This window comes from Chelonia mydas, chromosome 2 (genome assembly GCF_015237465.2).
Source record: "Chelonia mydas isolate rCheMyd1 chromosome 2, rCheMyd1.pri.v2, whole genome shotgun sequence".
In the NCBI taxonomy this organism is placed as follows: Eukaryota; Metazoa; Chordata; order Testudines; family Cheloniidae; genus Chelonia; species Chelonia mydas.
Genome location: NC_057850.1, coordinates 156,357,063 through 156,379,290, shown reverse-complemented (window position 1 = coordinate 156,379,290; position 22,228 = coordinate 156,357,063). Strand labels below are relative to the sequence as shown.

Here is a 22,228-nt window from a genome sequence, read left to right as displayed (position 1 = left end):
TCTGTATTCACAAAAAGAAAAGGAGTACTTATGGCACCTTAGAGACTAACAAATTTATTTATTTGAGCATAAGCTTTCTGATTAATGCAATCCAATGAAGTGAGCTGTAGCTCACGAAAGCTTATGCTCAAATAAATGTGTTAGTCTCTAAGGTGCCACAAGTACTCCTTTTCTTTTTGTGAATACAGACTAACACGGCTGCTACTCTGAAACCTGTCATTATGCGAGGCACTGAATTTAGCTATATGGAGTGGAAGGATTGCATCTGATGAAGTGAGCTGTAGCTCACGAAAGCTTATGCTCAAATAAATTTGTTAGTCTCTGAGGTGCCACAAGTACTCCTTTTTTTCCTCCTACTTGGAAAATATCTGGTTGTCTAACTCATTTCATGACCTCACTCGCTTAAGGGAGTCTTTATCAACAAAATGTCAGGTAAACACTATGGATGAGATTTTGAAAATCCCACCATGAAAGCAACAGTGACTGGAAAATAATCTAATGTCAACTACTTTTGCATTACAGGAATACAAGCGCAAGTTAGCCAGAGTATCCCAGGTGCGAAAAGAACTCAGGTCACGCATCCAGAACCTTCCTGATCTGTCTCGACTTCCCAATGTCACAGGCAGTCATGTGCACCTACCATTTGCTGGAGATATCTACAGTGATGATTGATAAGAACCTCTGTTTCTATAGCCTCTGCTCTTCTGTGGAGTGAGGGGTAGGTCAGACTGATTGATAGTCCTGTAGTATTATTTTTGTACATTGTTGGAGAGTGGCGGTAAAAAAAAAAAAAAAAGCTCCAAATAATTTATAAGAATTGTTTAAAATATTGGTTTGTTTACTGTTTTATTGGCAAGTGAACATATAGGTACATTTATAAAGGGTGGCATCTGTATATTATTATGTTAAAAATGGGTAATTATCTTAAAATATTCATATCTTTTGTACAGATTTTGATCAGGTGCCCTGTAAGAAACTGATAAGTTTCCACTTTATTTTTCTTATGCACCCTCTACTCAGTGTAGTTCACTGTATAATCAAAGTATACATTTAAGTTGCCACATTTCAATGGCTAGTGAGGCAATGGAACATTATGGAAATCACAATCTTATGTTTATAAGAAGACGACTGCAATTTATTTTTATGTGGAGTGTGATGTTACTGGTTATTTATTAAGTTAATTTACACACCCCCAAATAAAACTATTGGTTTATTTTTAAAGTAAATGTTATTAACCAACTTTGAAAGTGGAAAATACAAATCATGTTAAACTGAACGCCTTAAATGACTCAAAATTGTGCTTAATTTTAATATTTAAAAGTAAACATTAAAAATATTGCATAAAAACTAAATATTTTAATTAGTACAATAGAAATGCTTTTTTTCCTGACAACTCGGTTTCTAAATTGAAGGACCACTTCTTTGTACAATAACCCCTTTCTGCCACATCCTTCTCCATTAACAAACCTGATCCCTGAAACGTGAAGTCATTCCACAGCTTCAACTATAGTATGCGGTGGTTACTCAGGACCATACCTATTTTTGAATGGCCATTATTAAAATTTGAAAGTACTCAAGTACCATTTTACTTACACAGCATGATGATACTACAAGTAGAATTTTGTTGTCTGTGGAAACTTTGGGTCAAAGCATCCTCTCCCATGGAGAAACCTGTCCAGAGAGGCCAATGAGTGCCACAGGTCCCCTGTGTCTAAGCCTCCCAGCAAACAACTTCTGGATCTTGGTCTCCTTTTCTTACAAGGAGGGGGTTTTCTCCCAGAAAATCTAGGCTACTGTGTGAATTAAACTGTAGAAAAATGTTGCTGAATGTATGTTTAAAAACAAACTCTATCACTGTATAAATGTGGTATTTGTATATGAGTAACTAAACTTATGAAAATAAAGTTGTTTACCCCTTGCCTTTTAAAAACACTAAGAGGCAGATGTTTAAGGGTATTTAGGAGCCTCAAGATGCAGCTAGATGCGTAGTGGGATTTTCAAAAGTGCCTTACTCGCCATTAATAGGAGTTAAGAACGTAAGTGCTCTTGAAAATCCCCCTAGGCTCCTAGCAGCATCCGTAGGGCCCTAAATACCCTTGAACATCTGACCCCAAGTGTTTGAGTTTGTTTTACCGTGTGAGGCTTTTTTAAGTGTTCTAGCAAGAAATTTGCCTAGAGAAGCTCTTTCATTGTAAACATTCATAGCAATATTAACAAATATCCACCTTTACTTATACTTGTCATACAAACTAAAACTTTTTACATTAGTGTAAACAAAAATAAAGTTTTACAGCCAATTAACACTGTACCCCCTCGCTCCACATTACACACTTAAAAACAGTAGTTTCTAAAATAAAATAGACTGAGATGACTCAATATAATCCTGGAGTGAAATCCTGGCCCTACTGAAGTCAGTGGAAGTTTTGCCATTTACTTCAGTAGGTCCAGGCCCTAGAATTCTTGTTAACTATCAGCAGGATATAACAGCCTTCTTTTTAAAAATATTCATATTTGGACACAAGCACATACAGTCAGATTTTCCTCTTTTGCAAAAAGTACCACAAATGGGCTGTAGTTAGATGGAAAAATCTATGGAGTGAAATTACAGGGTTTCTGCACAGCATCATTACTTTGGAATAGGGTTTAGCAGCCCACAGAGGGGTCTGAGAGAGTTTGGACCTTCACCCATTTCTCTGTGCATCTGAAGGTAACAGAGGAATGGGGTATTTACAAAGAGGGCCAGACTCTCCATGACATTTCCTGGGACTCTTCCTGTCCTCTCTAACAATATACCATCTAGACTGCTTCTGCCATGGCCTCTCAACCCATACCTGGCTCCAAAACACTTCAAGTCCCTCTCAGGTTTGCATGCATGAAGTAGGAACCTCTGGGAATTAAATTTGACAGGATCTACATTCATTTTTGCACACTTTACCCTGGAATTTGCAAGGAGACGATGCTATGTAGAATTGTTTTCACTGGGAGTTTCCCACCCAAAAACCTGATTAAGGGGTTGTGAGATTCTCGATGGTCTGAGCTCACCAGCCTTCAACAGATTTATAGCCATTTGAGTGGGCTTTCTACTCATTTTATCATTCCACAGTGAAAACCAGAGTGGGAAGGATATGGACCATAATTAGAACAAAGGAAACTAGCTATGTTTTCGTAAGCAGAGTCAGGTATGTAAAAAATATCCATAATCCTCTTTTCAAAAGTACATTCAAGTTGAAGACTATTTGAAAATTAGACCTAGGTTAAGACTTTCATGGTTTAAATGTGTTCTAGTCAATTAAAAATGTAGCTGTATAAATGTGTATGTACACACACATTATTACTGCAAAGAAGCACTCTCCTTTTGTAAAGCATAGTACAAAATTTCTTATAAATTAAAACCAAAAATCAGATCAGTTATCACGTGAATGCATAAATGCACAGAACAAATCAATAGTCTCAATTCGTTCCAAAGACGGTGGACAGCTCCGCCACTGAAGTCACTACGTATAGAGCTCCACTGTGTAGAGTTCATTATAAGATTAGAGCCTGGATTTTTAAAATATTTTGTTGTAAAAAGGTTAAACATTCATTCCTTCTCCACCTGCCTTAGTCAGAAAAAGAGCAGAAATCAATGTGTAAAAGTCAAGGAGAATCAGCACTGAACACCTCAAGGACAGAGAAAAAATAGACACTGACTTCATTCTGTTATTCTCTTAAGTTTTAGTAATATTGTCATGTATCTATAGATGTATATTTAGAAGTGGTTAAAGACAAGGTTTAGGAAAAATATATTTTAAAAAAATCAAACTTTTCCTTGAGGTGAACGTTAATGTTGATATAATTTTAAAGTGAAAGTTTGAGAACTATACTTTTCTTTGGGTAAAATTTGCTGTAGCTCACTGCTAATGTTTTTGCCTCATGGAACTTTTACTTCTGTGGTGTGCTTTGTTTGTTTGGAGTTTTTTAATAGCCACTCAAAATTAGTTTGAAAACAGACAATTTCGGGGAGATAAAATGCTCCTTGTTTGTCACTAAAAGTATCTCATGGTAGTGGATGAATGGTGCTCCAACTGTCTATGTTTTCTATGGGAGTGACATCACAGTATCAATGAATTTGAAGTTTTAATACTGTAACACCATTCCCAGATTCACTGAAGGAGACATACAATATAGTAAGACACAACAGCAACCCCATAGGGTTGGCAGGTATCCTTAAGTTCTCAAGTACCAAAATGTAGCATATATACCTGTGCACAGGATTGTTCCCAGGTAGATAAAATGAGGTGTAGTCACCTAATCGGGATAAAATTGTATTTTGGTAATGTGACCCAATTGCACTGAAATCCAAATCACCTGCCCAAAGAAAGGTGGATACTAGATTGAAGCATTTTCTAATAATAAAAAATTAGATCCTTCTAGTGAGAGAGACACATTTATTTACTCAGTTATATTATATAGTGATCAGGAGTTTTTAGTGAAAAAGCATGGACCTAATCCTGCAGCCTTAAGCATATGAATAATACCTATTTGCAGGTAATTCTGCTGGTGTCAGTGGGATTACTCTCATGAAGTAACGACTAAAGATAAAACCATATAGTTGTAAAACTTTATAAAAAGTCTATCTAAAAATGCCTATTCTCCATGTTTTTGTGATCTTACAAACAAGTTTAAGATTCTTGGTTACAAAAGAATTATAACTGTTGAAAAAAATAAATTGCCTCCTCTCTAGAAAGTTAATGTATAGGTTTCAGTAACATTAGCTTGTCTATTTTACATCCAGCTTCAACCTTTCATATATTAAACCAGTCAACCTTTCATGATTCCCCCTCCCACCCAACACAATGAAAGCTACATGCTTTAAAATCTAGAAGTCAGTGGCAAAACATCCATGAATTTCAGTGTCTGCAAATGCGTCCTCTAGTGATCACCAAAATTCACCCTTGCGTAGACGGCCATCAAAAAGCCTGTGCACCATGTGGAGGATTTAAATGGATATAGCTCATGCATAGGCCTTTTGCTGGCCCTCTGGCTGGGCAGAAATTCAACTTGTAGTACATATGGTAATAGAAAGTTATAGAGTTATCGCTGAAAGATGAGTGAATCAGCTGCAATGGCACTATTTTTGATGGGCTGGTTTTCTATTAATAAAAACACTTGGGATTAATTCTTGCTTGCTTTTCTCATGCTTCCCACTGACTATTTGTGGGAATAAAGCAGTTAGGATCTGGCTGTCAGCAACTTACTCTTAGAGAATCAACTTAAAAAATCTTAATAGGAATATTGATTATCTTTTTTTAAAATGACCATTCTGTCTTTGAACCTGTCTCAGTGTGTTAAATTATCTTAATAGGTCAGCTTCTCCATCTTACTATTTAGAAGTCTAATTCTGATTTAATCTTTACTACATTAAAAAGCATCCTAGTAAGCATGATCCTTTTTTGTGGGAATTTGCAAAAATGCAATAACAGCACTTTGTAACTTGTTTGCAACAAAAATTTACTCATTTGTTGAAAGCTGACAAGAAAGAAAAGATTTTGAAATGTAAAAATGTTTCATTATTGTGCACTGCTCACAGAATGTGTAATTCTTGTGTAATTTGTCCTCTAAATAACACCTCAATGTATAATGTTTTCATATTTAAAAGAATAAAACGTTGTAAAAACATGATCGTAAATCAACATTATTTAATGCTTATATGCCCAACCTATGTTCTCTGAAATGTCTATATATAACCTCCATATATTGTTCTGAGTAACCCAAAACCGCACCACCATTTTGACTGTGGCTAGTTTATAATAATTACATTACTCTTTCTCAGTTGAGTGAAATGGCACTTTTAAATGAGGGTAGAATTTGTTCTAAAGGAAAAATATATAGTTTGGAGGTGAGTGTCTCTAAAAACTGTTTAAAACTAAAGAAGTTATCCATTGAAGCAACAGGAGAATCCATTATAAAAAGACAATGATTACACTTTAGTGTCTTCCATTTTGAAAGATTTACCAGTTTGAGAGATTCCCTGTACTTAAAATTGGGAATAACTGCTGAAACTGGGAATCTCTCAAAATGGAAGAAAGTTTAAGCATGATTACTGTACCAAACTGATTACTGTTACCATTTTGTTTTCTTATATGCAGTGTTGTCATAGCCAGGACTAACTTCTATTGGTGAAAGATACAAGCTATCAATCTTAGGATGAACTTTTCTCAGGTCTGGGAAATGTACAAGATGGAACACATCATTTAGCACATGTAGTTCACCTTGAATTGTCCTTTGAAATATGTATTAAGTGGCCAGTTAACTCCTATGACTGGAGAGGTGTTATGGGATGGGGAGAAAAAATAGCTGGGAGGGGGGTTTGTAGATTACAGATTATTGTAATAAACCATAAATGCAGTGTCCATATTCAGCCCATGATTTTTAGCGTCTAGGAAAGTTATGAATTTAAACTCCCAGGCTTCTCTTTTGAAGGTGTTGTGCAGGCTTCCTTTGAGGATGAGCATTGAGAGGTCACATATAATGATCACTTTGTGAAAAGTGTTCACACACAGGTGATAGGGTGTTTTTCTTTTATCGTTTTTCTGTGAGAGTTCATTTGGAGCATACTGATTGTCTCATTTCACCCACTAAGTTGTTATTGGGGCATTTAGTGCACGGGAAGAGGTACACTATATATTGTGATAAGCACATATAGGCATGGATCTTGAAAGGTGTGGTGTGGGGATTATTGATCATTGTAGCTGTTGATGTGTACAGGTTTTGCACCTGTTGTTCTGGAAGGATCTGGTGGTTTTCAGTTGGTGTGTCCTCATCTGTGTGGAGCTACTTCTGATTATGAGCTTGGGAGGGTTGTTTGAAGGCCAACAGAGGGGGTTCAGGAAAGATTTCTTTAGGATAAGGACCCCATCAAGTATGGATTGTAATTGTAACAGGGAGGTTTATTTGTTAAAGCAGGTTTTCTTGAGGTATTTGAGTGGCCCATTCCATGAAGTATATCTACTTCTCTAGTGGAGTGTCCTTGTTTGGTGTAGGCAGTTTTACGTGTGTTAAGGTGTATACCCCAGACTTTCTCGTCAGACGATATTCTGTGGTATGAGAGCGTCTGGCTGTAGATAAATTTCTTGGGGGGTTTGGGGTGGTTACTTGGGGATCTGTGAAGGTAGGTATGATGAACTATGGGTTTCTTGTCTGTAGGGTTCCATGGTTGAAGCTGACTGTTGCGTTCAGGAAGTTGATGCTAATGCGGGAGTGCTGTAGAGAGAGTTTAAAGAATGGGGAGTGGTTGTTGAAACTGTGGTGGAAATCTATGATGAAGTTTAGGTCATCTGTCCAAAGAAAATATTATTGACGTATCTCAGGTATTTCATTGGTTTTGTGGTGTACCTCTCCAGAAATGCTTCCTCAATGTGGCCCATGAAGAAGTTGGCATATTTAGGAGTCATCTTAGTACTCATGGCCATTCCCATGGTTTGGACAAAGTCTTCGTGTTGAATGTAAAATTGTTATGGGTGAGAAATGGGATATAAAGGGATTTCACATTAGATCCAAAGATGATAGATTGTTACTTTTTCATTGATACCTAACATACTTTGTATAAAATTTGTTGCAATTGTCTAACAGTGGCAATATTAATTATATAAATAGTCATGTTTCAGTCCTACACACAGCATGCAAAGTGTCACAGCATGCAAAAGTACCACACACCTTATGAAAAAAAATTTAAAATTATTTACAGTTAAGATTTTACAACACAAACCCTTTTAAAATACTGCTTTACAATATACATTCTTCTTCCCAACGAAACTAAAGAATTAGTAAAGGCATCAGAGGACAAGCCATAAAGTGACCCATCTAAATAAATACAGAGCCCTACAGAGAGGAAAAACAGCACAATGCATTGTAAAAGCATAGTTACCAGAAAAATTGTTAAAAATTGACCCTACATATATTTTAGTTAAGCCTAAAGTGAAGGAAGGGCTTTCCAAATCACTTCTACTATGTATTTCAGTCACATTACCCATTTCTAGAAGATTCATATGAATATTACATACTTATCAGCCCTTATGAGATTAAAACTAAGATTTGCAACAAGCTCTGCCTTCCCTGAAATGTTTTTTTTAAATATACCAACTTGTATTTGTTGGAAAGTGGTTTTTAATTGGATAAAAATAAGCCAGATGCACTTCAAGGGGCAAGTGGAATCATTTTATCTGTCGCTTTACTGGTGCCAAAACAAGAATGAGGACTGGAACAGAAAGGAATAAACTTTATATAACTTACAGAAAGAGAAATTTTTGGTTGTAAAGCTATTTGTATGTAAAAACAAATAATTTTCTTTCCACATGGAAAACTGGAGACATCAACTTCAGAAATTTCAGAATAAGACCTACTTCTGCTGAATAGTGTTAAGCAGGAATGTTTCAGAATTACTTTGTCAGTTCATTAAGATGACCACACAGATTTCCTTTGGAAATCAGTTTTAGTCACAGATCTGCAGTCACAGAGAAAGTCCTGAGTAAAACTCATAAACAAACCCACAGCATTTACAGCACAGATCTGGAAAGAATTAGAGATCAGCAGATCCTCTGCAAGTTCTACTGTGGTACAGGATCCTATTTTAAAAACCATTACACTGATTGCTACAGTGCAAACCAATCTGGTCCAAGAACAGCTTTTGGCTTTTAATTCCTGAGCCACTAAAGATTGTGATACAAGTTCAGGCTTCCAAGACATGGCTTATTACCTTATTATTCCAGCAATATCCTCTGGTAGGCAATCCATCTAAAAGTACAGAGACTGTTTCCAAACAATGTATTTAAATCTCCCCTACATGCTGAAGGCCTTAACACAGCCAGAAATTAAACCAGTATTAACAAAAATTGTTTCTAAGTTTATAAAACAATTAATAAAGCAGCCACTAATCTAGTTCATTTACTGGCCCAATTTTAGCCACTACTATTGTAACCATTATCATGACTATTGTAATTATTCAGTATTTCAAAGTGAAGACAAGAAGTTTTTCAGGTCCATCTTCTTCTGGCTCTTTTGTTTTTCTTCAAGATTAAGCAACCGTTTTAGCTGAGTAAAGTGAAATTTAGTGTTTTTGGGAGTCTTGGACAAAGAACTGGATGGTGACTGTCCAGCCATGCATGTTCTGAAAAGCAAAACAAAACAAAAATCCGATAAATCTCTTACTAAAAAGAGGCTGGAGGAATAATGTAATTTTATGGTCTGCGTTTGAAAATGGTCTTTACATAAAATTCAGGTGCACAATTACTTAACTGCAAACATAACTTATACATTGCGTGTAAAAGTGGGCTGTGAGAAGCACAACTACCCAAATATGTATGCAAGTACTGAGTTTGTGCACACAATTACATACATGCTTAGAAAATAAAAACCCTACATGGTATCTCACACTAAGGCCGAAGTTTATTTTTTTAAAAACACCTAGAAGTGATATTTTTTACCCCTAGTCACTCTTTTTATTAGACTCTTTGGACTCCTGCAATTAAAAAACAAACCCAAACAACAACTGATCTTCCATTTCAGATCCTTGATAAAATATTATCAGAGCGATTACTAAACAACTTGTCTGAACTCCCTTTCCTGACTTCTAGTACTGTGCCCTTATTCACTGAAGTATGTTGCCTCTTTAGGTAAAATGGAAATAGGCACCTGGAAGTTGATGCTGGACTCTTGCTTTTAGATCCAGATTTACTGGGGTTTAAGGGTGTCGTTTTGTTTGCAGATATCTGAGTCTTTGGGTCTGGTCTACTCTTCGGAGTACCAGAACGGCTTGTTGCTGTTGCCAGAAAATCTCTGCTTTTACCATGATGTCTTGTTGTTTTGTTGCATGTGTTGCAAGTAACCAGCTATGAAGAGAGGAAAGGAAATGTTAGCTCTTCTGTCAGTCTTCCTGCATTTTAAATGTATAAGGCATTGGTGACTAACACTTTTAGACTTATCTAAACTGCTCTTCAAAATTACAGAGAGTGAATCAAGCTGCTTAAATACTTACTTGTGTGAAGCAGAGAGACATAAAAAGCAACATCAAATCCACATCTAGCTTTCTCTTTTAAACCACGTAAATCATCAAATCCCCAACGGTGTGACTAGAAATGACTCCAATCCCCTGGAAACTAATTTCAGGGGACTTTTAATTCTGAATTGCAAACACATGGAGTGAAACACGAAAAACAACCTTGTCACCACAAAAAGACTAGACAACATTAAAAGTAGCTCTGACTGTATAATACTTTGAATGTACCCCAGTGGAATTCATGTTTCACCACAAACAGACAAGAATCCAGAAAACGATCAAAATGTATTTTAAAATTCATTTTTTAATTTACACCTCTATGTAAATATACAATACTTTTTTGCAAAAACAACAAGGAATCCTTGTGGCACCGATGAAGTAGGTTTTAGCGCATGAAAGCTTATGCCCAAATACATTTGTTAGTCTCTAAGGTGCAGCAGGGACTCCTCGTTGTTTTTGCTGATACAGACTAACATGGGTACCCCTCCAGAACACTTTTTTTGGTGAGTCTTCAGAGAAAATATTAAAAATCCCAAATCTGCAAAAATAAAAAGATGCACTACAGATAAAAAGAAACAAGGTAGCCCATTGGTATGGCGAGAAGGAGAACCACACAGGGAGAGTGGGACTAGAGGGTATCTACTAAAGTTCAGTGGGGTCAAAAGGGGAAGCAGCTGAGCGGGCAAAACCATGTGTTAATAGAGAGACTGTCTGAGACACTGCTCCCATCACATAACATCTCTTACAAGTACACCAACTGCTGTCACAGAAAATAACAGGAAAGCTTTTAATTTATTTTAGCTCTTTTTAATGGATTCAGCTAGAAACAAGGAGAATTAAAACAATGTGACCTGCCAACTCTCCACAGAAGACCACCAGTGGTCCACAACCCAAAGTTTGGAAACCAATGGCTTTGGCAAAAGTCTCTTTAACAGCTGATCTTCCATTAACTGATGAACCATATCTGCAAAAACAAATTTACAGACGATGCCTCTAGGAGTTTTAGAACTCTGCAAAATGGAATAAGGTAATTTTATGCAATTGCAAAGTTAGCAGAATGCTTAAACCAAGATATAACATATCACTAATGGTTAAGAAAGGTCTTGTAAACCTAGCCTGTCAGCTTGTTGGTTTAAGTCTCAGTCAACTTTGCTCCTGTCATTTTCTACAGAAGGAGCTTATATGGCTCTAAAATGGTAATTTTGGGAGCTGTCAGTTCCTGGTAGTATTTTAAGTATATAATACCAGAAACATTTCAAGCACAATCTAACTAGCAAAGTGCACACCAAATCACAGTAAGTATGTAAGTCAATCTTGATCTTAACTCAGACAGATCTTAATGGGACTGTCAGTCTGTCTGAAACAGAGCAGACGGTATTACTATGTTTAAATCCCAATTCAAGGACATTGCATGGAGATTAGAATGGACCACAAACTATAAACTCACATTTATATGGATGCCTGCTATATTCTGAGAATCTGTCCAGCTAACAAACAAATGTATATTTTTGTCTAAAAACCTGTTACAGCTCTGCAGGTCACAGTGTACATCAATATTTGGTTCTTTTGGGGATTTTTTTTTTTTTTTTTTTTTAAGACATAAGCGGTACATTCACACCTGGCCACCTACTCCTTAGTACAGAGGTGGGCAAACTACGGCCTGCAGGACTGTCCTGCCTGGGGACGGTAGTGGCGGCGTGCGTGGCAGCGAAGGGGGTTGGGTAGGGGGTCCCGGGGGGGCAGTCAGGAGCAGGGGGCAGTGGTTCTGGGGTGGTGTGGTCAGGGAACAGGGAGGGGTTGGATGGGGGTGGGGTCCCGGGGGGCCTGTCGGGGGTGGGGATGTGGATAGGGGTCAGGGTGGACAGGGAGCAGGGGGGGTTGGTTGGGGGTGGAGTCCCAGGGGGGCGGTTAGGGGCAGAGGGGGGCGGTCAGGGGACAAGGTGGGGGGGGGGGGGGGTTGGAGTTTCTGAGGGGGGCAGTCAGTGGGCGGGGCTGGATGGGGTGGGGGCCAGGAGGTTTGGGGGGCACAGCCTTTCCTACCCGGACCTCCATACCATTTCACACCCTGAAGTGGCTTTCGGGCCAAAAAGTTTGTCCACCCCTGCCTTAGTATCATTACTTAAGTTTGTTTGGGCAAGACCACAAAGTGTTGGATCCACCTACGTTATTGGAATAGGAAGAGACACACTGAATATCCGCTGTCTAAAATGACAGCTTTTCAAATCCATCCTAAATATTTGTGATATCACACCAGTGAATAATAAAAGCAAAACTTCCAGGTTCACAGTGGTTTGTGAGCCCTTCAAATGGAAACTAAAATTTTGAGGGGAGGGAATTTGCTTCATTTTGTTAGTTTTGTACTGTGTCTATCTGAAGTGCCTATAGCCTTGACATAGAAGTGATCCTCGTTAATGATTATGATACTTCCTCAACCCAATCTTGTGGTGTTGGTGCTTCAGATTTCTATTGTTGCAAATTCTGGCACAGGAAATTATAATCAGTAGTTTCCTCATTTCTTAGAAAGCTGTTCAATCTGACAGCAGGACACGCTCTGAAGAGTCAATGTTGGGCCTAGAATCATAGAATATCAGGGTTGGAAGGGACCCCAGGAGGTCATCTAGTCCAACCCCCTGCTCAAAGCAGGGCCAATCCGCAATTTTTGCCCCAGATCCCTAAATGGCCCCCTCAAGGATTGAACTCACAACCCTGGGTTTAGCAGGCCAATGCTCAAACCACTGAGCTATCCGTCCGCCCCCAGTGGGGTGTTGTCTTCATTTATTAAGACATCTGTCTATATAATTGTTTTAATAGATTTGTAGGTCTCTATAGCACAACATTAAAGTTATATATAATTACTTTCTACATGACAGCTTCAGAACTTGAAAACTTCTCCATTTTGATCATTCTGGAATACAATGAAGCTCATGCAGTAAAGTGAAATGTGTTAGCACTGTTTACTATATTTTGTGTTAACAAGTGTCTTCCCTCGCCCCTTAATGACTATTTTCATTATTTTAATGAAGTTACTTTGGATTTACACATTGGTGTAAATGAGAGCAAAAATCGAGCCCAGAAAGCATTCTGAGACCTCCCATAATGCACACTGGTTTGCAGCACTGGGTAAAGTGCCTTTTATTGGTGATAAAACACTGTGCTCTGGGGCAGAAATGTAAATTTTAACCCTGTAGATAGGGGAAGTCAGTAATTCATTTTTCATTCTTGCTGGATCATTTCCACTTTCTAATCAGCAAATAAGAAGTCATTGGCTATTCAGTATTGAATATTAAACACTGGTCAGGAAAGTCTCACACAAAATTGCCACCCAACCCAATTTTCCCTAAGATTGTTTGAGCTTCCTCTGGGAGACATCAGAGCCTGCTCAGGCAGTTCACACTCAATTTGAAAAATGCTGATAAAGAAACAAACCAAACCAACAAAAATTGTTTCATTGTCGGACATGTGAGACTACATGTCACTATGGATATCCTCGCCCTCAAATTATAAGCAACTGGGACAGTGTTGATGTGTTACTAAGCACTTTGTGTGTGCATGAACTTCTGATCTCTTCCAGAAATAATTTACTCTCATTTAGGTACACAGCTTCACAACAGACTTCTAAATGGGAGACTGGTGACAAGTGTTTCCTCCAGGCATAGCTGTCCTTGAAATCTTCAGGCCTCCATAAGTATGTCTATGCAGCATTTTGCAGCCCACAGGAGCAAGCATCCCAGTCCGGGTTAACAGATTTGATCTAGCAGAGCTTTCACTAGTACTCTAAAAATAGCTGTCTAGACAGAGCTTTGAAGTGTGGCTCAGAGTATGAAACACCCCGCACTCCCTAGGTTTCGGTGCCTAAGCCACAACTTCAAAGCCCTGTCTATACAGCTATTTTCAGAGCACTAGCATGAGCCCTGCTACCTAAGTCTATCAACCTGGGCTGACAGGCTCGCTCCCACAGGCTCCAAAACACTGTGAAGACATACCTCAAATGGCTAAAGAAAAGAAGTAAGTCAATAAGAGTTAATGTTCCAACAGCAACCTTAATTAGGATTATGTTACGTGTTGTATGCTTTATCATAGACATTTTATGACAAACAGTAACATTCAGCTTATACACTTTAAAAACAAAATGTCCATCACACCCAAACTAGTGTAACTGCTGGAATATTAACTTTTAACAGGCTTTTCAGCTTTGATTTCCTCTTTTTTAAAAAAAGGGGGGAAAACCTACCTCTACTTAATGATGTTAGGATTTACCTGGCCCCAATTAGGCTCTGCAGGTCGCAACACTCTTGAGCGAAGAGGGTGGGAAAAGACAAGTATCAATCTTTGCTGCTGCTAGTTTGGCTGGAGACACGTCTGCAAAACTGCACAAATAGACTAGCAGTACAGTTTACACCGAGAATGTTCACAACAAAAAGTTATCTTCACAATAAAAAGATAAATGGCTTGTTTTTTAGATTAAATCTTAGAATGTGCAGATTGTGGCTTCTGTACATTTTTGCAGCCATGTGTTTGGAGGTTTGGGGATTTTTCCACCTGCCATTTTCTCATCTCCTTGTTATTAAAGTCAGGTTTTTTGTTTTAAAATTCCTTGTGTATTTGAATAGAAGTTACCGTAACAGGAAAGTTACATAGAGAAAGTTGTTATGTTCTGATGAAATAATCATATGGATTGCAAACTCAATTTCTAAAGAGAAAAGCTTCCTATCTTCTTTTATTCCCTCTCTCTTTGAGGGAATTTAAGGCTCCAGGGAATGAACAAACCCAGTTATCGTATTAATTGGAATCGCAATCTTACCTGAACACTTCTTGAGTCCTTATACTTTTTCAAAAGCTTTGTCTGTTTCAAATTGAGTTTTTGGTTCTTTGCCTCCCGATTAAGAAGTTTCTGTATCCGTGGAATCAGTTTCATCTTGGGTTTGAGACGTACTCTGTGATTATCAGGAACCAAAAACTGGAAACAGTAAGGGCATATCTTTTCTCTGTCGGTTTTGTTATCTACAGATGAATAAAGTAAAACCCTAGATGAACTTCTCTCTGTAAGTATGTTTTAGAGGTAAACATATAAAAGGCATATATTACAGCTATTAAGCCACTAATGTATAGCATACTGTAAATTGTGCATTGATAAGGGTATGGCAGCCTTTTCTCTAGCATTTTAAAAATCTTATTTGGGTACAAGTACTTTGTTCAAATTGTTCTGTTAGAGGTGTTTCTATTTCAGCACTAGATACAGGATTAGTTTGAGTCTGCATTTCATACTCAGCAAAAACTCAAGAGGAAGCCGAATGCCAAAATGTTAAAAAAATAATCATGTTGTATTGTGTGTTCAGTTACATATAGTAATGTGCTGTCCAACAGGTAATTGTACCAGCAAAATACGTCCACCTTTCTTCAAAATCTTACATTATGAGAAACATATTCCTGCAAGGAACTCCATGAAGCACAGTCCTGTGGCAACATAAAACCCTACTGAAGTCAAAGGTGGTCTGCCCTTGCTAAGCTTCTTCCAAGACTGAGATTTAATTAAAAATACAATAGTGTTAGAATCAAAACAGGCTAATGAAAGGCGAAATTGAGGCTTGACGTGAATGGATGCAACATGGAGAGATGGTCCCACATCTGCCTCACTACATCCCATTCCTGGTAACATTAAATCAGACATAAGTGGTAGCCACAGAAAATTCTACCAAAAGAAAAACATTTCCTAATTCCGTCTGGTGAAGGATTTCCCTCTGTTATCCCCCGTTTTCGAAAGTGGAGAAGAACTGAACATGTTTTAAAAGTCACATCATGTGTTCTGGGCAGTTCAAAAGCTGTGAATTGAGCTTGCCTGTCTGTCTCCAATTTAAAGAACCAAAACCACTGAATTATTTAAACTTGCCTTTTTCAGAATGAAGCGTCCACCTGGGGGAGGAAAAAGGACGGGGTTACTGACCAAGTTACAAGTCACTGCGCTCGGGCAGCAGGAGGCGCTGGTTCCAGACCGAGCCACACCCCCTGTCTGGGATCCTGCCCTGTGTATGGGCTGTCCTCTATAAGGAACTGTTGTGGAGAGAAGGGGGGAAGTCGGGGGGGGGGGGGGGCAGCAGTACAGACAGACACACAGCGGGCTGTGGGGGTGGACAGAGGTCAGCCTGGCACAGGGCGCCACACAGCACCTCGGCCCAAACGCGCGGGGCTCAGCCAGCCACGCACAGCCCGGGCCCCTGGGCAGGGGAGGCGTCAAGAAACCGGGGCCACGTGGTGGACGAACACGAGGGGGCGGGGCCATGACTCTACAGGAGATTTAACAGAACGTTCTCAGAGCACACCCCTCCTCCCCCCGGAAGGAGATGTGGCCCTTATTACGTCACAAATCAGAATACTGGAGATCTTGTTCTCTCTCCCCCGCCCCCGGAAAGGGGGACCGCGCGCCAGGCTCTTACGTCAGGAATCGGGCCTGAGCCGGGCACGTGCCCATCAGCGCCCGAGCCGCCCCTTCCAGGAACCGCCGGCGCCTGGACATCCCCGCGAGAGCGAGAGACGCGCGCCACACCCCGCGGCGACCTGCCCAGCGCCGCCGCCTTTCCTTCCGGTGGGAAAGCGCGGGGCAGGGTCCTGGCGGAAACGGCAGCCGTGGCACCAACGTTCCGGCCTCCCCGCGGGCCGGCGGGAGGCAGACAGAGCCGGTCGGGCCGGGTCGCTGCCGGGCTTGGCCCCTCCCCCAGCCTTGCCGCGGGGCGCCGTCACAAACCGCTTCCGGGGGCAGGCGCGGGCGGGGCAGGGGCTTCGTGGGCCCGTAAAGCCGGGCGGGGGCGGGGCCGAGCTGCCCTGGCGCGTCTCGCGGGAAGAAGGCCCCGAATGGACGCGCCTGACCACAGACCCTGGGGGCCGGGACCCCCCCCGGCGCGGCCTGTTCCTGGGGCCCCGCATCGGCCCCCGCGCGCCAGGTGCCCCTTGAGCCGCCCCCCCGGGACCTGTCAGCCCAGCGCCCGCTTTGCACCGCGCAGCTCTGGCCTTGGTAGCCGGGTTGCGGCTGCCCCCGGCGAGCCGCGAACCGGCCCCGTGCTCTGCCCGGCGGCTGGCCACCGGGGCACTGAGCCTGGGTTTAACTAGCTCATGCCCACAAGTCAAGCGGATGAGAAGCGGCGCACCCCTTAGGGGAGCTGAGCGCGCTCACCACCTCCCGGGAAAGGCCGCTCAGGTGCGGGTGCCGGTGCAGGATTAATTGCCGTGAACACCAGCTGCAGTGAGGCTGAGGAAAGAGCCACCTGGCCCCAAAACGGTGCTAGTTAACTTAGCAATGTTGCAATGAGAGGCCGAAACGTGGTGCTTTCGGGGAGCCTTACCACAGTGCCTTGCTGCATCCCTGTGTCGACATGGTCTGCTTGTCCTTTCCAGAAAGGAGGCAGATTTTGGCAAGGAAATATGAGAAAGAAGCAAAAACACATTTTAAACATCATTTAATGTTTTTAACGATAAACAGTCATCTAGTATAAACAGTAAACATTTATATTTTTAGTTGCTTTCCCTAATACGCATGTTTAAACCTGTGAGTCACGTCCCCCATGATGCAGAGAAAGGCCAAAAAAATAAAAAAGTCTCTGCCAATCTGACCCAGGGCAAAGTTCTTTTCCAACCCCAAATATGGTGTTCAGTTAGACGCTGAGCATGTGGGCAAGACCTGCCAGCCAGACACCTGGGACAGAATTCCTTATAGTAATTCAGAGCCCTCCCCATCTAGTGTCCCATCACCAGTCATTGGAGATATTTCCTGCTAGCAGTTGCAGATCAACTACATGTTGTTAGGTGAGGTTCTGTGGCCTGCAATGTGCAGGAGGTCAGACTAGATGATTGTGATGGTCCCTTCTGACTTTAAAGTTTGAGTCTCTGTCCTGGAGCCATCTGGAGCAGTGAAAATCCTCAGTATGGACACTTACTGTCTGAGCAGAATATCTCCGGGTAGCACAGAGTTCTCAGTCATGGAAACAGGATTCTGTTGTTCTTACAATTCTTTTTCCCATTGCTGCTGTCCTCTAGGATGCTGATTCTGGGGCCCTTGGTTAGTAACTACAGACCATGGCTGGTGCTCCTTTTGATCTGCATAGTCGGTGGGCTTCCAAACTAAGTGGTTGTAGTGCCTCATCCATCCGTTGTTTCTTGTCTTATACTCACGGTATGTCTACACTACAAAATTAGGTCGATTTTATAGAAGTTGATTTTTAGAAATCGATTTTATACAGTCGTTTGTGTATGTCCCCACTAAGTGCATTAAGTCAGTGGAGTGTGTCCTCAATACCGTGGCTAGCATCGACTTACGGAGTGGTGCACTGTGGGTAGCTATCCCACAGTTCCCACAGTCTCCGCTGCCCATTGGAATTCTGGGTTAAGCTCCCAATGCCTGAGAGGGCAAAAACATTGTCGAGGGTGGTTTTGGGTACCTGTCGTCAGTCGCCCCTCCCTCCCTCCTTCCCTCTGTGAAAGCAATGGCAGACAATCGCTTTGTGCCTTTTTTCCTGGGTTACCCGTGCACATGCCATACCACGGCAAGCATGTAACCCACTCAGCTCACCACTGCTGTTTTGAGCATTGTAAACACCTTGCATATTATCCTGGAGTATGTGCAGAACTGGGCTAAGAAACGCTAGCACAAGGATGATTGTGATGAGAACATGGACACAGACATTCCTGAAAGCACGGGATGTGGCAATTGGGACATCATGGTGGCAGTGGGGCTGGTTGATACAGTGGAACGCCGATTCTGGGCCCAGCAAACAAGCACAGATTGGTGGGACCGCATAGCGTTGCAGGTATGGGATGATTCACAGTGGCTGTGAAACTTTCGCATGCGTAAAGCCACTTTCCTTGAACTTTGTGAGTTGCTTTCCCCTGCCCTGAAGCGCAAGAATACCAAGATGACAGCTGCCCTGACTGTTGAGATGCGAGTGGTGATAGCCCTGTGGAAGCTTGCAACGCCTGACTGCTACCAGTCAGTCGGGAATCAATTTGGAGTGGGCAAATCTATTGTGGGGACTGCTGTGATCCAAGTAGCCAATGTAATCATTGACGTTCTGCTATTAAGGGTAGTGACTCTGGGAAATGTGCTGGTCATACTGGATGGCTTTGCTGCAGTGGGGTTCCCTAACTGTGGTGGGGCGATAGACGGACCACATATCCCTATCTTGGCACCGGTAGGTAAACCACAAGGGGTACTTCTCAATGGTGTTGCAAGCACTGGTGGATCACAAGGGACGTTTCACCGACATCAATGTGGAATGGCCTGAAAAGGTGCACGATGCTCCCATCTTTAGGAACTCAGGGCTGCTCTAGCAGTTGCAAGAAGGGACTTACTTCCCAGACCAGAAAATTACTGTTGGGGATGTTGAAATGCCAATAGTTATCCTTGGGGATCCAGCCTACCCCTTGCTCCCATGGCTCATGAAGCCGTACACAGGCAGCCTGGATGGTAGTAAGGAACAGTTCAACTATAGGCTGAGCAAGTGCAGAATGGTGGTAGAACGTGCCTTTGGACATTTAAAAGCTCGCTGGTGCTGTTTGCTGACTAGGTTAGACCTCAGCGCAACCAACATTCCCATTGTTATTGCTGCTTGCTGTGTGTTCCGTAATATCTGTGAGAGTAAGGGGGAGACGTTTATGGCGGGATGGGAGGTTGAGGCAAATTGCCTGTCGGACGATTTTGAGCAGTCAGACACCAGGGCGATTAGAAGAGCACAGCTAGGCGCGCTGCGCATCAGAGAGGCTTTGAAAACCAGTTTCATGACTGGCCAGGCCACGGTGTGACAGCTGTGTGTGTGTTCTTGCTGCAAACCCACCCCCTTGGTTGATTTTAATTCCCTGTAAGCCAACCACCCTCCCCCCTTCAATCACAGCTGGCAAAGGAAATACAGTGGCTATTGTTCTGAAACCATGCATTCTTTCTTTATTAATTACGAAAAAAAGTGAGATAACTGACAAGGTACCCTGGGTGGGGTGGGGTGGGGGAGGAGGGAAGGACAAGGCCACATTGCTTATTGTAGCCACACTACAAATCAAAACTGTTTGAATGACAACCTTCTGTTGCTTGGTCCATCCTCTGGAGTGGAGTGGCTGGGTGCCCGGAGGGGCCCCCCTCCACATTCTTGGGCATCTGGGTGAGGAGGATATGGAACTTGGGGAGGAGGGCAGGCGGTTAGACAATGGATGCAGTGGACGTCTCTGCTCTTGTTGGATTTCCTGCAGCTCCAATAGACGCTTCATCATGTCCGTTTGCTCCACCATTAGCCTCAGCATTGCCTGCTGCCTCTGCTCTTCATGCTCACTTAATACTTTCCTGGACTCTGCCACTGAATGCCTCCGTGCATTAAGCTGTGCCCTATCAGTGTGGGAGGACTGCATGAGCTCGGAAAACATGTCATCGCAGGTGTGTTTTTTTCACCTTCTAATCTGCGATAACCTCAGGACGGAGATGATAGGAGGAGCATAGAAACATTTGCACCTGGGAGGACATAAAAAGGGAGTGTAAAATTTAAGATGATACATTTCTGAGAACAAAAGACAGACTCTTTCACAGTGAATCAAGCAATTCACAGCACATGTGGTTTAGGTAGAAGGTTGCATTTTGCCTTTTATATTGAGTGCCTGCTGGTATGGTGACACATCACACATGGCTGAACAACAGAATTCCGGTTCCAGGCAGCCATGGTAAGCCTTTTGGTATGTGGGGTTGGCTTCTTCCGCCTTCACAACATGGGAATGGTTTCAAACTGCAGCGCCATCCTTTCCCATAGCAAGCAATGCCGGTCGGGTTTCACTGGAGGGGCTGCGGTTTTTGGGATGTGCAGCACACACCTTCCCCCACACCACCGCATGGCTATTCTCTGGGATGATCCCTTTTAGCCAAGCGCAAACAACCCAGCACGAATGGGGTCCTTTTACTGTTCCCTTACAAAAATTCCCCTATTTCAACCAGGTGACCATGAATGATATCACTCTCCTGAGGCTAACACAGAAAGATATAGATCGAATGTTGCTTGAATGCAACCAAAACCCAGGACCAGTCGCTGCCATGCTTTGTGCTGCAGTGATTCCAGACTACTTGCTACTGGCTTGGCGTGGTAAAGTGTGCTACCGTGGAGGACGAAATAAAGGGGCCTTCCCCAGAAACCTTCTGCAAAGGCTTTCAGAGTACCTCCAAGAGAGCTTCATGAAGATGTACCTGGAGGATTCCCGCTCCATCCCCAGACACGTTAATAGACTTTTCCAGTAGCTGTACTGGCCGTGAATGCATCCCAAGTCTTCAGGGCAAATCAAACATTAAACACTATTGCTTTTAAACCCTGTACTCTAGTTACAAATGTGCACTCCGGCTTCAGGGTCGGGGATCCCGCCTTGGGAGGGTATTGGCTCCAGGGTGATGAAAAGGTCCTGGCTGCCAGGGAGAATGGATTCACCGCTTGCCTGCTGCGCATTCTCCTCCTCCTCCTCTTCCTCATCCACAAAATCCTCCTCCCTGCTGTGTGAGACTCCCCCCTTGCAGGTGGTGGGATAGTGATAGGGTCCCCCCCCCCAGAATGCCATGCAGCTGATCATAGAAGTGGTATGTATGGGGCTCTGACCCAGAGCGACCGTTTGCCTCCTTTGTCTTTTGGTAGGCTTGCCTGAGCTCCTTAACTTTCATGCGGCACTGCTGTGTGTCCCTATTGTAGCCTCTCTCCACCATGCCCTGTACAATTTTGGCATAGATATTAGCATTTCTTCTTTTTGATCGGAGTTTAGCTTGCACAGGTTCTTCTCCCCATATAGCAATCAGATCCAGTGTCTCCCTTTCGGTCCATGCTGGAGCTCGTTTGTGATTGTGGGGGGACTGCATGGTCACCTGTGCTGCTGAGCTCACCATGCTGACCAAACAGGAAATGAAATTCAAAATTTCCCGGGGCTTTTCCTGTGTACGTGGCTAGTGCATCGGAGTTCAAAATGCTGTCCAGAGCAGTCACATTGGACCACTCTGGGATAGCTCCTGGCGGCCAATACCATCGAACTGCGTCTGCACTACCCCAAATTTGACCCAGCAAGGTCGATTTTAGCACTATTCCCCTCACTGGGGAGGAGTACAGAAGTTGATTTTAAGAGCTCTTTAGGTCGACGGAACGGGGTTGGTTGTGTAGATGCATTCATTTTAAAATTGACCTAACAACGGCTAAATTTGACCTA

The 22,228-nt window shown here is 42.3% G+C and overlaps 2 protein-coding genes and 1 long non-coding RNA gene across 6 annotated transcripts in view; 2 read left to right on the top strand and 1 right to left on the bottom strand.

The window, feature by feature from the left end:
- The window catches only part of RPRD1A (regulation of nuclear pre-mRNA domain containing 1A), a 68,351-nt gene extending 62,695 nt beyond the window's left edge, over nt 1-5,656 (top strand). For all 4 annotated transcript variants that reach the window (XM_037889928.2, XM_027831303.3, XM_027831307.3 and 1 more), the window contains one exon: nt 523-5,656. In XM_037889928.2, coding sequence (XP_037745856.1) covers nt 523-672 — 150 coding nt within the window. In that variant the 3' untranslated portion in view covers nt 673-5,656. The remainder of the gene's footprint in view (nt 1-522) is intronic.
- On the bottom strand, nt 4,478-16,785 carry C2H18orf21 (chromosome 2 C18orf21 homolog). Its single transcript, XM_037889930.2, has 5 exons — nt 16,465-16,785; nt 15,921-15,943; nt 14,835-15,034; nt 9,670-9,866; nt 4,478-9,145 (listed from the first exon to the last, which is right to left on the bottom strand). The coding sequence occupies exons 1-5, from the start codon at nt 16,542-16,544 to the stop codon at nt 8,989-8,991; spliced, it is 657 nt and encodes a 218-aa protein (XP_037745858.1). The 5' UTR covers nt 16,545-16,785; the 3' UTR covers nt 4,478-8,988.
- Nucleotides 16,786-16,826: 41 nt separating this feature from the next.
- LOC122464622 overlaps nt 16,827-22,228 on the top strand; it is a 28,792-nt gene continuing 23,390 nt past the window's right edge. Inside the window, exon 1 of the long non-coding RNA XR_006288820.1 lies at nt 16,827-17,520. This is a non-coding gene — a long non-coding RNA (uncharacterized LOC122464622). The remainder of the gene's footprint in view (nt 17,521-22,228) is intronic.

Bases quoted from the DNA above. Each gene is read 5' to 3' on its own strand.
- C2H18orf21 (XM_037889930.2), bottom strand. From the start codon at position 16,544: ATGTCCAGGCGCCGGCGGTTCCTGGAAGGGGCGGCTCGGGCGCTGATG. The intron at 15,944-16,464 runs GTAAGAGCCTGG...TTCCTCCCCCAG, and splicing joins GCTCAGGCCCGATTCCTGAC to GTGGACGCTTCATTCTGAAA. The intron at 9,146-9,669 runs GTGCCTATTTCC...TTTGCTTTTCAG, and splicing joins AGTCCAGCATCAACTTCCAG to AACATGCATGGCTGGACAGT.